Source organism: Protopterus annectens, chromosome 7.part0 (assembly GCF_019279795.1).
Source record: "Protopterus annectens isolate FY-2018-M chromosome 7.part0, PAN1.0, whole genome shotgun sequence".
Taxonomy (NCBI): domain Eukaryota; kingdom Metazoa; phylum Chordata; order Ceratodontiformes; family Protopteridae; genus Protopterus; species Protopterus annectens.
The window spans coordinates 1,992,346,831-1,992,360,804 of record NC_056739.1 but is presented as its reverse complement, the minus strand read 5'-3'; the positions used below and the strand labels follow the sequence as shown (position 1 = coordinate 1,992,360,804).

General features: G+C 42.3%; 1 protein-coding gene across 2 annotated transcripts in view; it reads right to left on the bottom strand.

Annotated features, from left to right (window-relative positions):
* LOC122807290 (host cell factor 1-like) overlaps positions 1 to 13,974 on the bottom strand; it is a 3,131,707-nt gene that overhangs the window by 1,450,913 nt on the left and 1,666,820 nt on the right. For both annotated transcript variants that reach the window (XM_044078414.1, XM_044078415.1), the window contains exon 10: positions 1,010 to 1,210. In XM_044078414.1, coding sequence (XP_043934349.1) covers positions 1,010 to 1,210 — 201 coding nt within the window. The remainder of the gene's footprint in view (positions 1 to 1,009; positions 1,211 to 13,974) is intronic.

The window sequence follows — 13,974 nt, the reverse complement described above, 5'->3', positions numbered from 1 at the left end:
TTCGATTCTCAGCTAGAGCGTCTTCTGCGTGGAGACATGCGTGAATGGGCATACCTTCGTTGAAGGTTGTGCATCAGAGCTGGCAACTCGGCACGTAACAATCAACTGCCAATCATCAGCGGACCGAAGTTCCGCTGTGGCGACCCCTAACCAGGAAAAGCCGAAAGACACAACAACTTGTTTTAAAAAAGGGCAGGAATTGAATAATTTATATAATGTTGCTTGGGTTATATGGCAGACAGCAACATATGTGAAGTATAATGTCTGTAAATGTGAACTTGTTAATAAGGGCAGCCTTGAGAGGTTATGCCACCCACTGAAGGAAGTTACACACCTTTTCTAATGTCCTCTGAATGCTAAATCCTGAGGCAGTTATGGGTATGTGCACTTGATTAGGGCCTTAAAGTTACAAAATCCCATGGCTTAGGATTGGAGATGATTCCTCTTTCCACTGCATGGCTCTTGCCTCTAGGAGAAAGAAAAAAATGGTCTGTCTTGAGCAGCAGACAGATGGCAGCTTGATGGTGACTTAGGCAGGGAGGAAAAAGAAACAAAAAACTCTTTGGATAATTGTTAGAAACTATTCAGTCCATACTGTAATGCTGAGTGCTCATGTACTCCCTAAGCAACATCTTTGTCACTCAGCCAGACAAGTAAATCTAGTGTATGTTTAATTCACGGCCAAAGATCTAACCTACTAAAACGGCAATATTCAAAATATATAACCACCAGGAAGAAATAAAATTAATGTTAAAAGTACACAAAAATTGTATCACCACTCTAAAAATGCTACTTCACATAATGTTTTAGTAAATAAAAACAAATAAAATTTGAAAGAAGTTCAGTGATGTTAAAGGCAAATAAACTTCAGCTGGACCTATGTGTCAAGAATATTGGAGATAATACACTTTAGATACCCTAATACTGCGCTTGACCTTATAAGAAAAAATGAATTAAATGTTTAACATTTTTACTCCTGCCAACATACATTAAAACAGAAAAAAATTACCATCATAGGTGGAGCAACGACTTTCACAGTAGCTGGTACACTGTTCGTTCCAGGAGTAACAGAGATGGTCTTTATAATGGTGGCATCAGATGGAAGTCCTACAACAGAAGAGGTCACTGTACTGGAAGATACTTTTGATGTAGCCACAGTGGCACCAAGAGGGCTTATCCCACTTATCTGAGAATTGGACACAGAAGGTTGCTGCAGAGAAAGTAAAATATCTGTTACTGTCACATAACAGCATTGGAGGATAACTGCAGGAACTGTGGTTAAAGATGTGTGATAAACAAAATGCGGACATATAAGGAGGTGAACAATTAGAAATGAAGGCAGAAATCCCCTACTGTACTCCAAATGTTTTGAGAAAAAGAGACCATTTTTAAGAGAATAGCATTAGTCAGGAAAGAAATGCATGACAACATTTGTACATGCACAAAAGTTACATGCATAACAGTCATTACCAGGGACAGTTGGTCTGATAAGTTGGATACAGTACTGAAAATGTGCTGACATATGTTATTGCATACTGAAAACCATGGTTGTATGACATATGTGAATTAAACTGCCTATATGAGTTTCTAGTTATCTGCCATCAAGTATCAAAATTTTACTGCTATGATGGAATGAGATTTTTGTGGAGCATAGCTTCATAAACATTTATCACTTTGTAAATCCTTTAAGTGGACTGCTGAAAGGGTCAGCCACAGTAATCTCCCTCCATCCTACTGTTAGAAAATGCCCAGTAAATAAAGATCTAGCACTCAGATTTCTTGAGACTCACAGCTACATGACCACAGTGTTTCCTGTCCACACAATTTTTTTTTAAATGCTTCAAGTAATTATTCTAATTAAACAACTGATAAACAAAAGTTATGTACTTACCATAACATTCCATCTGTGTTGTCCATTTTCATTCTTCCCCAATTGTTTCATAAATGTTGGGTTCAGAGCCAAACCTCGGATCCGACTCCGCTATTACTTTAGCTCGTGGCCACCAAAAAACTCTTGAGCTCCTCCCTTACCCATAATGCACTAACCCCTAATATAGCTCAGATCTTGTCTGCTGGTTAACAAAGTAGGATGTACTAATATAATAATCCTGACAGCAGAAAGCCATACCTGGAGCCCAACAAAAGGGACAATGGTGTCCTTATAGGCTCTAGTTCTTCCAGAAGATAACTGTGAAAAAGGTTGGGGGTTGGTCTGTGGGAAGTTGAGGAAGAATGAAAATGCACATCACAGATGGAACATTATGGTAAGTACATAACTTTTTTTTATCTGATGTCAATTTTCATTCTTTCCTCAACTGTTGGGACAAAGTCCCAGCTACCTAAAATCCTGGGTAGACTATAAGGAAGGATATTCCTGAGCAAGGTTCCGACAAATACTGTTCTTCCCTTAGAGACCAGATCCAATTTGTAATGAGTAATAAAGGTATGAGGAAGTTGCAGCTGCACATATGTCATCCATAAAAGCCATAAATAGAAACAATGAAGAAGTTGCCATGAACCCAGCTGAATGGGCTCTTAAAGGTTTTAGTATGGATAAAAACAACTTGCAGACAAATGGTATGCAATCTGTCAGCCACCTGGCTAAAGTTACCTTTCCAACTGATTTTCCCAATTTAGAATCTGCAAAGGACAAAGATAATTGATCTGTCTTCCTAATTTAACTGTGAACATCCAATAAATACAACATATATTCACCTATGTTTGCAAATTGTTGGAAAGAAGACCGGCAGATTAATGGACTGTTTGATACCGGATTCTGACACCACTTAGCAAGGAAAGAAGAGTTGGTACATGATGTCAATCTATACCTATGAAATATCAAGTAGGGAGGTTTAGATGACAATGCTAGAAGTTCTGAAATTCTTCTACCACAGGTAATGTCTGCCAGAAAGACAGTTTTCTAGGTCAGAAATTTAAGATCACATTTTGCTGCTGGTTTAAAGAGACAATGAATTAAAGCCTGCAGTACCAAATTTAAATCCCATGGTGGAGTAGGGTCTTTATGGGGAGATCTCAGCAGGACAGTGCCTCTCAAAAAGACCTTACAAAGCTTAGATGAAGCCAAGGAAGAATTCTCAAATCCAATATGAATGCTAGAGTTCGCTGCTAACTGAACTCTAACTGTTGAGAAGCTAGCTCCTTCATTAAAAATCAATGCCAAAAATTCAAGGCAACACTGTACAGGGGCTGAGAAGGGGTCGATATTTTTCTGTTATGTCCAAAAAACAAAACTTTACCATTTACTTCTGTGACATCCCTCCTCTGGGCCAGTAATCATGGAGCCTCAATCCTCACCACTGACACCAGTGAGGGATTTTCACTTGGAACAAAAACAGATACACACAGTATTTCCAGATGCATCTCTCTCCACCAAGCACAATTTCCCTTAAGAGCACACAGGAAACACACTTTCCCTCTCTCTCTCTTTCTCTCCAGGCCCCAAATAAGACTCCCCACTGACACAGCTATAGAGTTGAGCCCTCAGCAGAGTGTTCCAAGCCAAGTCCTCCATCACCCTCTCTGTGAAACCAGTGCTCTGTGTCCCTGCTCCAAGTAGCTGACACACACACACAGTTTGAGATCTGATTTTCACACACACACACCTGGGAAAACCTGGCACAGATTTACCAGCCATGCCCCCTCTGCCCAGACTGTAAGGTAGATATTGCCACCAGAATACTCCAAAGCTAGTTACTCCAAGGCTCTTACAAGGGCACCCAATTATGCTGAGTAAAATTATTACTAATACAAATGGTAGTGTTTGACCAAGGCAGCAGGACTTTCAGGAGCAGCTACAGTGTCACCAAATAAATATAAATACTCTCAAAGTTAAAAAAAACAGCCACAATGAAAAGTTTAAATATATTTAATAATAAATAATAAAAGAACATGAAAATACTAAATATCTGTTTACAATCACCACCAGAGTTTCAATCACAGGAAATATTTAAAAATAACATTGATGGAAAGATTCACATGGCTACAGAAAAACAATACTCTTTAATCTCACTATATTTTCCTGATTGATCTAAAGAATTACTGTTCCCTAGTTCACTTACTAGAGTAAACCAGCCACTGAGGATACACAAGCCAGTACATTTCTTCGTGCCAGTCCCATGCCCGGATAAATGGGGAGGGTTGTATCAGGAAGGGCATCCGGTTTAAAACATTTGTCAAATGACATATGCGGACAATACAGATTTCCATACAGGATCAGTCAAGGCCTGGGTTAACAACAACCACCACCACTACTGTTGGCCAACAGGGTGCTGGCGGAAAATGGACTACTGTGGGACGGAGAAGGAGAAGAGGGGGTAGACATGCCCGAAAGCAGAAAGAGAGAGGAGGAAGGTTAGCAATGTGGTAGTGAGGGTAGGAACTTTGAATGTTGGCAGTATGACTGGTATAGGGAGAGAGTTAGCTGATATGATGGAGAGAAGGAAGATTGACATATTGTGCGTGCAAAAGACCAGATGGAAGGGAAGTAAGGCCAGGTGTATCGGAGGTGGGTTCAAATTGTTCTATCATGGTGTGGATAGGAGGAGAAATAGGGTTGGGTTTATCCTGAAGGAACAGTATGTCAAGAGTGTTTTGGAGGTGAAAAGAGTGTCGGATAGAGTGATGTTTATGAAGCTGGAAATTGATGGTGCAATGATGAATGTTGTTAGTGCATATGCTCCGCAAGTTGGGTGTGTGATGGATGAGAAAGAAAAATTTTGGAATGAGATGGATGAAGTGGTGGTGAGTGCACCCAGGGGTGAGAGACTGGTGATTGAAGCAGATTTCAATGGGCATGGTGGTGAAGGAAACAGAGGGGATGAGGAAGTGATGGGTAGGTATGGTGTTAAAGAAAGGAAGGAATGCAGAAGTTCAGATGGTAGTGGATTTTGTGAAAAGGATGGACATGGCTGTGGTGAATACGTATTTTAAGAACAGGGAGGAGCATAGGGTGATGTACAAGAGTGGAGGAAGATGCACACAGGTGGATTATATCCTGTGCAGGACAGCCAATCTGAAGGAGATTGGAGACTGTAAAGTGGTAATAGGAGAAAGTGTAGTTAGGCAGCATAGAATGGTGGTCTGTAGTAAGACATTGGTGATCAAGAAGAGGAGGAGGAGAAGTGTGAAGGCAGTGCCAAGGATCAAATGGTGGAGGTTGAAAAAAGGTGACTGTGAGGTGGAGTTCAGGAAAGAGTTAAGGGAGACGCTGGGTGGCAGTTAAGAGTTACCGAATAGCTGGGTAACAATAGCAGAGCTGGTAAGGGAGACAGTTAGAAAAGTGCTTGGTGTGTATCTGGACAAAGGAAGGAGGACAAGAAGACCTGGTGGTGGAATGAGGAAGTACAGGAGAGTATACAGAAAAAGAGGTTGGCGAAGAAGTGGGATTGTCAGAGAGATGAAGAAAGTAGACAGGAGTATAAGGAGATGAGGCGCATGGCAAAGAGAGAGGTGGCGAAGGCTAAGGATATGACATATGGAGAGTTGTATGAAAAGTTGGACACTAAGGAGGGAGAAAAGGACCTGTACCGATTAGCTAGACAGCGGGACCGAGCTGAGAAAGATGTTCAGCAGGTAAGGGTGACAAAGGATAATGAGGGAAATGTACTCACAAGCAAGGAGAGTGTGTTGAGAAGATGGAAAGAGTACTTTGAGGGGCTGATGAATGAAGAGAATGAGACAGAGAGAATGTTGGATGATGTGGGGATAGTGAATCAGGAAGTGGAACAGATTAGCAAGGAGGAAGTAATGACAGCTATGAAGAGGATGAAGAATGGAAAGGCTGTTGGCCCAGATGACATACCAGTGGAAGCAAGGAGGTGCTTAGAAGAAATGGCAGTGGAGTTTTTAATCAGACTGTTTAATGAAATCTTGGAAAGTGAGAGGATATCTGAGTGTGGAAAAAGTGTTTTGGTACCAATTTTTAAGAATAAGGGTGATGTGCAGAGCTGCAGTAACTACAGATGGATAAAACTGATCAGTCACAGCATGAAGTTATGGGAAAGAGTAATGGAAGCTAGGTTAAGAAGGGAGGTGATGATTAGTGATCAGCATTATGGTTTCATGCCAGGAATGAGCACTACAGATGTGATGTTTTCTCTAAGAGTGTTGATGGAAAGTATAGAGAATGTCAGAAGGAGTTGCATGGTGTCTTTTTGGACTTATAGAAAGCATGTGACAGGGTGCCTAGAGAAGAATTGTGGTACTGTATGAGGAAGTTGGGAGTGGCAGAGAAGTATGTAAGAGTGGTACAGGATATGTACGAGGGTAGTGTGACAGTGGTGAGGTCAGTGGTGGGATTGACAGATGCATTTAAGGTGGAGTTGGGATTACACCAAGGATCAGCTCTGAGCCCTTTCTTATTTGCAATGGTGATGGACAGGTTGACAGTGGAGGTCAGACAGGAGGGCCCATGGACTATGATGTTTGCAGATGACACTGTGATCTGTAGTGACAGTAGGGACCAGGTTGAGGAGACCCTGGAGAGGTGGAGATATGCTGTAGAGAGGAGAGGAATGAAGGTCAGCAGGGCTAAGAGAATATATGTGTGTGAATGAGAGGAGGATAGAGGAATGGTGAGGATGCAGGGAGTAGAGTTGGCGAAGGTGAACGAGATTAAATACTTGGGATCAACAGTTCAGAGTAATGGTGAGTGTCGAAGAGAGGTGAAGAAGAGAGTACAGGCAGGATGGAGTGGGTGGAGAAGAGTGTCAGGAGTGATTTGTGAGAGACGGGTACCAGTAAGAGTGAAAGGGAAGGTCTACAAGAGGGTACTGAGACCAGCTCTGTTGTATGGGATGGAGACGGTGGCATTGACAAAAAGGCAGGAGTCAGAGTTGGAAGTGGCAGAGTTAAAAATGTTAAGATTTGCACTGGGTGTGATGAGGATGGACACGATTAGGAATCAGTATATTAGAGAGTCAGCTCAGGTTGGACGGTTTGGAGACAAAGCCAGAGAGGTGAGATTGCATTGGTTTGGACATGTGCTGAGGGGGGATGCTGGGTATATTGGGAAGAGGATGCTAAAGATGGAGCTGCCAGGTAACAGGAAAAGAGGAAGGCCTCAGATAAGGCTTATGGATGTGGTGAGGGAGGACATGCAGGTGGTTGGTGTGACAGAGCAAGATGCAGAGGACAGGAAGAAATGGAAATAGATGATCCGCTGTGGTGACACCTGATGGGAACAGCTGAAAGAAAAAGAAGAAGAATTCACTTACTAGAGCAAGGCAAGATGACGTGGGTGGGTGGTCCTTCCTTCTTCTCAGGTTTCACAAACAGATTACCCTGAGACTTCTGTCTCATCTAGTATTAAAACATCATTTCAGTGTTGGATTACAGAATGACATCACACACATCTGATCATCTGACTACTGGTTCCCACACTACCCCTTTACTAGCAAATGAACCAGAATCTAGCACATATGTGTCATAATACACACACACACACACACACACTTTTGCTAAGATGCATTATAGCAACTGGAAGTTATATAAAACCATTTTAAAAACTTCCACCCTTCTAGGGTGGCAATTAGTTCACCCCTAAGGACAATACAGTAAGATCCCTAGTCCTGGTTTTCACAGACATTTTGTTTCTGGCTGCAATCAGAACTGTAGGATCCAATATTTATGGCCTAAACCAGGTAATTTAATTTCAATCTATTTTTCAAAGTTAGCTGGACTGAGATTAACCTCTTCTCTTCCAGTATCCTCTGTTACAATATATTCATTTCAACACGTACAATACAATCTGACATACATGTGAATTTCTCTTCTGTCCAGCAGGACCCACTATTGGTACATTTTTGACACAAGCAGCTTTACAAATACATTTTTAACACAAGCACCTGTACAAATCAGCTTGGTATACAAATGACATATAATTCTTTACAAAACTCCAGCTAGCTATGCTAGCATATGTCACACATTCACTGCCCTACTTCTCCTGGCATATCTGGCAATATCTCACATCATCACAAGTTCTATAAACTTTTCTTGTAGAAGCCTTATGGGAAGATAAACGTATATATCAGACAGGGGAAGACAACACTGGCTGTCTGGCTATTAAAGGAATTGGAGAAACCATGATGTTAGCTTGAGGTTGGAGATAGGACAAATCATGCCTGTTGGGTAAGACAGGAGTTCTGGAATCAGATCCAGAATACAAGGTGGGTAAAGTAGATGAGGCCAAAGGAAGGGGAACTAAATCTGTCGAGGCCAGTAAGGTGCGATGAGGATGACTCTGCTCTTCAACTAGGCAGCTTTCTGCAGAAATTTGGGAATTAGGGGAGGAGTGGGGGTAAGCAGATAGGAGACTTGGGGGGCCAACTGTGAAGTAGAGCTCCCCTTGGAGATTCACAGTATGGAAACACTCGGAATCCCTGCAGTCTCAAGTGAGCTGCTACCACTGCCATACATTTGAACACCCTGGGGGCTGTGGTGAGGCCCAAGGGCAATGCTCTGAACTGGTGGTGACTGGCTTCCAGACGGAGGCGTAAATACCTTCTGGACTGTCTGCTCATTTTTATGTGACAGTATGCATTCTGGAGGTCTATCAAGCACATCCAGTCATCCTTGCCCAAAAAGGGCAGAATGAACTGAACTTTAACAATACGAAACAGTGTGTGTCAAACTGATTTGCTCAGGTTGTTGAGATCCAAAATTGGACTCCAATCCCCTGTCTTCTTTGGCACTAAAAAGAATCTTGCATAAAGTTCTGGATTCTATCTGGTATGGTCTGGTAGGACCTCTTGGATGATTTTTTCTAGCAGCTTTTGTATTTCTAGTGCTGCAGCTTTCCACCCACTGGGTGGAACATCGGGGAAAGTCTGATACAGGAGGAGGTCGTAGGGAAAAGGGAATAATATAACCTCTGAATATGATCCTCTGCACCCTCATATCTGTTTTGATACCCAGCCAGGCTCTCTGGTGCAGGGATAATCGACTTCCACTTCCCACTTGCCTCATAGTGGGACAATCAAGCCTTCTTTCAGGAGTGCTGGAAAGGTCTATCAGAGAATGAATCTCTGGACCCCTGGTTCTATGGGCTTCCTCTGCTGTGTGGGCAGCAGGATCCATTCCAGATCCCCCCTAAGCCCCTGAGGGCACTATCTCCATGTGGATGTTGAAAAGGTCGCTGGATTTCTAAACAACATTTTTTGACCACCTCATTGATTTCTAAAAAAGGAAGTTTGAGGAACTGAAAAACATACATGTACTGCAGAGATGGTCTTTCCATCCTTTGCACACCTGGAGAGTGTATCTTTAACTTTACGGCCAAGCAACAAACTGCCATCAAATGGTGCATTGATGAACGAGGACTTGAAGGGCTCTGCAAAATCACATAAGTGCACCCAGGCATGCCTCCTGATGGAAATGCCTGAAATCGCCACCCTTGAGGCACCTTCAGCTGTATGTGAGATGAGCCTCATAGACGAATTAGAAACAGATTGTAGGGTAGCTGACTGTGAGGCCACAAAAGTCTGAGCCTCCCAGTAGTGGTTATAGAAAGATTTTGATAGTTACTTTATCAAGTCCCTTTCTCATAAAATGTGCCAGGTAATTAAGCAAAGCATGCACATGCTTACCAAATCTGTCCAATGGCCTAAAAGACTCCCTGTTAGATGGATGGATAGAAGAACTATGCTCAGCAAGTTCCTTCTTGGTTGCCGCTGCCATGACCATAGCATCTACGGGCACCCCCTTGCTCCAATATCCCCTACACAATGCAAGTGCCATAATCCGATTTGGTCTGTAGGGGATGGGCTCAATACAGGCTCCTTCCACTATTGCCTAGAGATCAAGTCAATGAGCTTACTGCCGGGTGGAGTAACCCAGGCGGTAGATGGGTCAGCTCCAAATGCCTCCAGGAACATTGATTCCTCTGGTGAAGGGTTTTCAGAGGACCAATTACTCCTCTGCTTAAGGATCTCAAGGATATCTCCAAAGGAGATACCATCAGGTGGTGATCTTGGGGACCCTTCCCCTTTATTGAAATTAGTATCCTCTGTGATTGACTCTGAGGGAAGTCTAAGTGCCTCCTTTTACACTTCCTCTTCCTAGGGACTTCCTCGGTGGGTGCTACAGAGAAGTATAGAAAGAGACTGAAATACCCTGTTGGGTAACCTGGAGATTTGGGCCTGGCTGTCCCTGTGGTGTAGAATGAAGGGATTCATGGTGCAAAGACACACAGAAAACAGAAGGAAGACCAGATGGGGTAGGATCCATCCGTCCTGCTGTACCAGAGAAGACTCTTTTCACATCCTCAAAGGCAGAACACTCCTGGGAGAAAGAAGACAATGCAACTGAGGAGCCAGGCTTCTGGCCCATTGGTTCCCCCTGCCCTGAATTCAGAGCCAAGGTATCCAATATCAAGTCTCCAAGGGGCAGAGAAGGCTCTAAAAACTTCAGAGTCAACTCTTAATACCTCAGACCCAAGAGGGCCGCTTCAGCTCTGAGAATTATCTGGCTTTGAAGACATCAGAGCCAGTGCACTCGGAAATAGCTTTAGATCCGAGGATCTGAAATCAGCAGAGTGGTAGAAAGATGCACTTCCTGACCTGAAGAGGTAGGAGCCAGGAGAACTCACATCTGTATTTGCTCTGAGAGGAATTTCCTCATCATTCTGTCCAAATCAGCTTCGGTCAAACCTGTGGAAGAATGAGAGGAAGCTGGGGATGGGGACCTAGAATGCCAGCATTCCAAAAAGGGGGAAGGTACTCTGAAAGGTACCAGATCCAAATCTGGAAGTGTCTGGTTCTGAGTAACAGTCTTGGTTCCAAAGTGCTTGGATCCCATGAATGTTTTATCGGAACCGACACTGGTAGAACGGCAGAGCCTTTAAGATCCAATTTATGTTTTTCCTTTAGTGGCTCGGAGGATGATGGAGTGAAGGATCCGAAAGGTTTAGGAAACTTAGTGGAAGGCTTCTTTGATTTAGATTTGTGGGATTCAGCCCCAGCAATAGCTTCTGAGAAAGAAGTGGGAAGTAATCCTTTCAAAATAAGTTTATTTTTTCTGTCAGCAATGGTTTGCAGTGTGATGATCCCTACTCTGGGCCAGTCATCAAGGAGCCTCAATCCTTACCACTGACACTGGTGAGGGATGGCCACTAGCAGCAAAAATGGATGCACACAGTATTTTCAGATGCAGCTCTCTACACCAAGCACAATTTCCCTTAAGAGCACACAGGAAGCACGCTCCAGACCTGGGGCTGGACTCTCTGTCTCTCTCCAGGCCCCAAACAAGACTCCAAATTGACCACTTTGGAGTTCTGTGTCTCTGTTCTAAATAGCTGACACACAAACTTGGATATTTGATCTTCACACACACACACACACACACACACACACACACACACACACACACACACACACACACACACACACACACACACACACACACACCTGGGAAAGGCTGGGACAGATTTACCAACTGTGCCTCCTCTGCCCAGAATATAAGGTAATTACGCTGCCATCAATCAGCTACTCTAAGGCTCTTACAAGGGTACCCATTTATAGTGAGTAAAATGAATACCAGTGTAAATGGTAGAGTTTGACCAATGCAGCAAGGTTTAGGTGCAACTAAAATAAGCATAAGTACTATCAAGATGCTAAAAACATTCTCTAAAAGACTAGTCACAATGAAAGGTATAGAAATATTTAATAATAAATACTAAAATAGAAAACATGACAATACTGAATATCTAGTTAGAATAAACACCAGAGATTCAATCACAGGAGATATAAAAAGATAACACAGTTGGATAAATTCATACAGATACAAAAAACAGTACTTAATTAGAAAGTTAAAGAAAATACGCCGTTTTCCATTTCAAGCACATTAACTTTCACTACATTTTCCTGACTAATCTAAAGGATTATTACTCCCTGGTTACTTACTAAAGCAAGACAAGATGAACTGTGTTGAATTGCTTACTACAGCAATGCAAGATGAGGTGTGTGGTTGTGTGAGATATTTTTGCATATTAAGATCTTTCCTGTCAGGTTCCGAAAAACAAAGTGCTGCTGCGAGAGTAGAGGAATATCTCTCACCAATATCTAGAAAATCATTTCAGTGCTGGTTATAGAATGAGATCACCTCTGGTCACCTGACTGGTACAATACACACCCAGAGGTTTGCTAAAATTTGTTGCAGCATCTGAAAACTATAAAACAATTTGAAAAACTTCCATCCTTCCAGGGTAACAATTTGTTCAGCCCTAAGGACAATACCGTAAGATTCCTTGTCCTGGTTTTCCCAGACATTTTATCTCTGGCTGCAATCAAGCCTGTAAGACAAAATCTTTATGGCCTAAATCAACCCATTTAATTTTCAACCTATTTTTCAAAATTAGCGGGACTGAGATTAACCTCCTCACTTCCAGAATTCTTTGTTAAAACATATACATTTAATCAGTTATAATAATACTGTCTGACATACATGTACATCTCTGTTCTGTCCAGCAGGACCCACTACTGATGCATTTTTAACATAAGCAACTTTACAAATCAGTGTGACAGTCAAATGACATAAAATTATTTTATAAAACTTCAGCTAGCTATGCTGGCATATGTTACACATGCACTCCCCTGTTTTCTCTTGCACAGATGGCACTACTTCATACCATCACAAGCAGATTAAAGTTTTTGCAAATAGCACAATCAACTTGAAGGTGGTCCGGACCCAAACAATGCACACAAAGTGTGAGCGTTGGACAAGGGCAACTTGTGCCCACACTTTTGGCACTTCTTAAAACCTGAAGGGTCTTTTTTCTGACATCCTGACACAGTATAACAGTGAAAAAAATAAGAAGATGGAAAATCACTTTTTTTCATATATCAATGAAGAAAAAGAGAGACCGACAATGGCATCAAGAATTAACAATACCAGCTATGATACGAAAGAACTGCACATAATGTAATAAAAGGGAGGATTAACTAGAAGAAAATTTGAAAAGGAAATTATAAAACACTTATCGTTTTAATGAATCACTCAAGATGACCCTGTCTAATTGAGAAAGTGGCAAACGAGATCTGAGGCATGTCAGGGGTTGCTGCATTATAGGTAAGGGAGGATCTCCAGAGTTTTTTGGTGGCCACAAGCTAAAGTAAAGGCCAATTCGGATAAGAGGGTTGGATCCAAACCCAATACTTATCCAACAGTTGAGGAAAGAATGAAAATTGACAGCATCAGATTATTTATTACAGTACAGCTTTTTGTGGTGCTTTCTTCGTTATTACCTGTGCAACAGAGATATCATTGTAGATGCATAAATACAATCATGAGGGCAGGTGGCCCCGTGGGACAGGGTTTTCACGCATAGTGCTGATGACATGAATTTGGAAAAAGACATAAGGAATAAGAGTGCTGGCAGAAGGTCAGAGTGAGCTTCTTCCCAAACCAGGGAAGGATGTTGGCAAGACCCCTCAATATGAGAGATCTCCGAGCAAAAGTTGGAGAACTTACCTTAACCTGTACAGCAAGCAAGATGGCAAAATGCATTAGGAGGCTTGGACATCTCACTGACGTCGCTACATGCCACAAAAGAGGAAATGCTATGCAGGGTTTTTGGCATATGCCACACAGGAATACACACCAGTGCCTAGGCTGCAAAGAATATGAACCATTATGCAGACGAAGTGACAAGACTATATCATTTTTCACAAAATAAGACTTAGATTGGTTGTAGGAATACCTGTTGCAAACATATTTAAAATGTGACTATGAGGTCATAAAAGAAAGAAAAAAAGATTAATTTTATGTGTCTTTGCCTGTCTCTGAGTTGCAGAAGAATGGAGCCCTAGCAGCCCCGGCAATGGCAGAGACAGGCAGGGAGGGAGAGGAATAAAAGGTTGTAGCCCACTTAACTCTCCCAAAACGAGTGCTGCAGGTGCTCAAAGATGACAAAGGAAAATGCAATTTCTCTGGTGCAGATTGGAGAAGCCACTTCCTGTC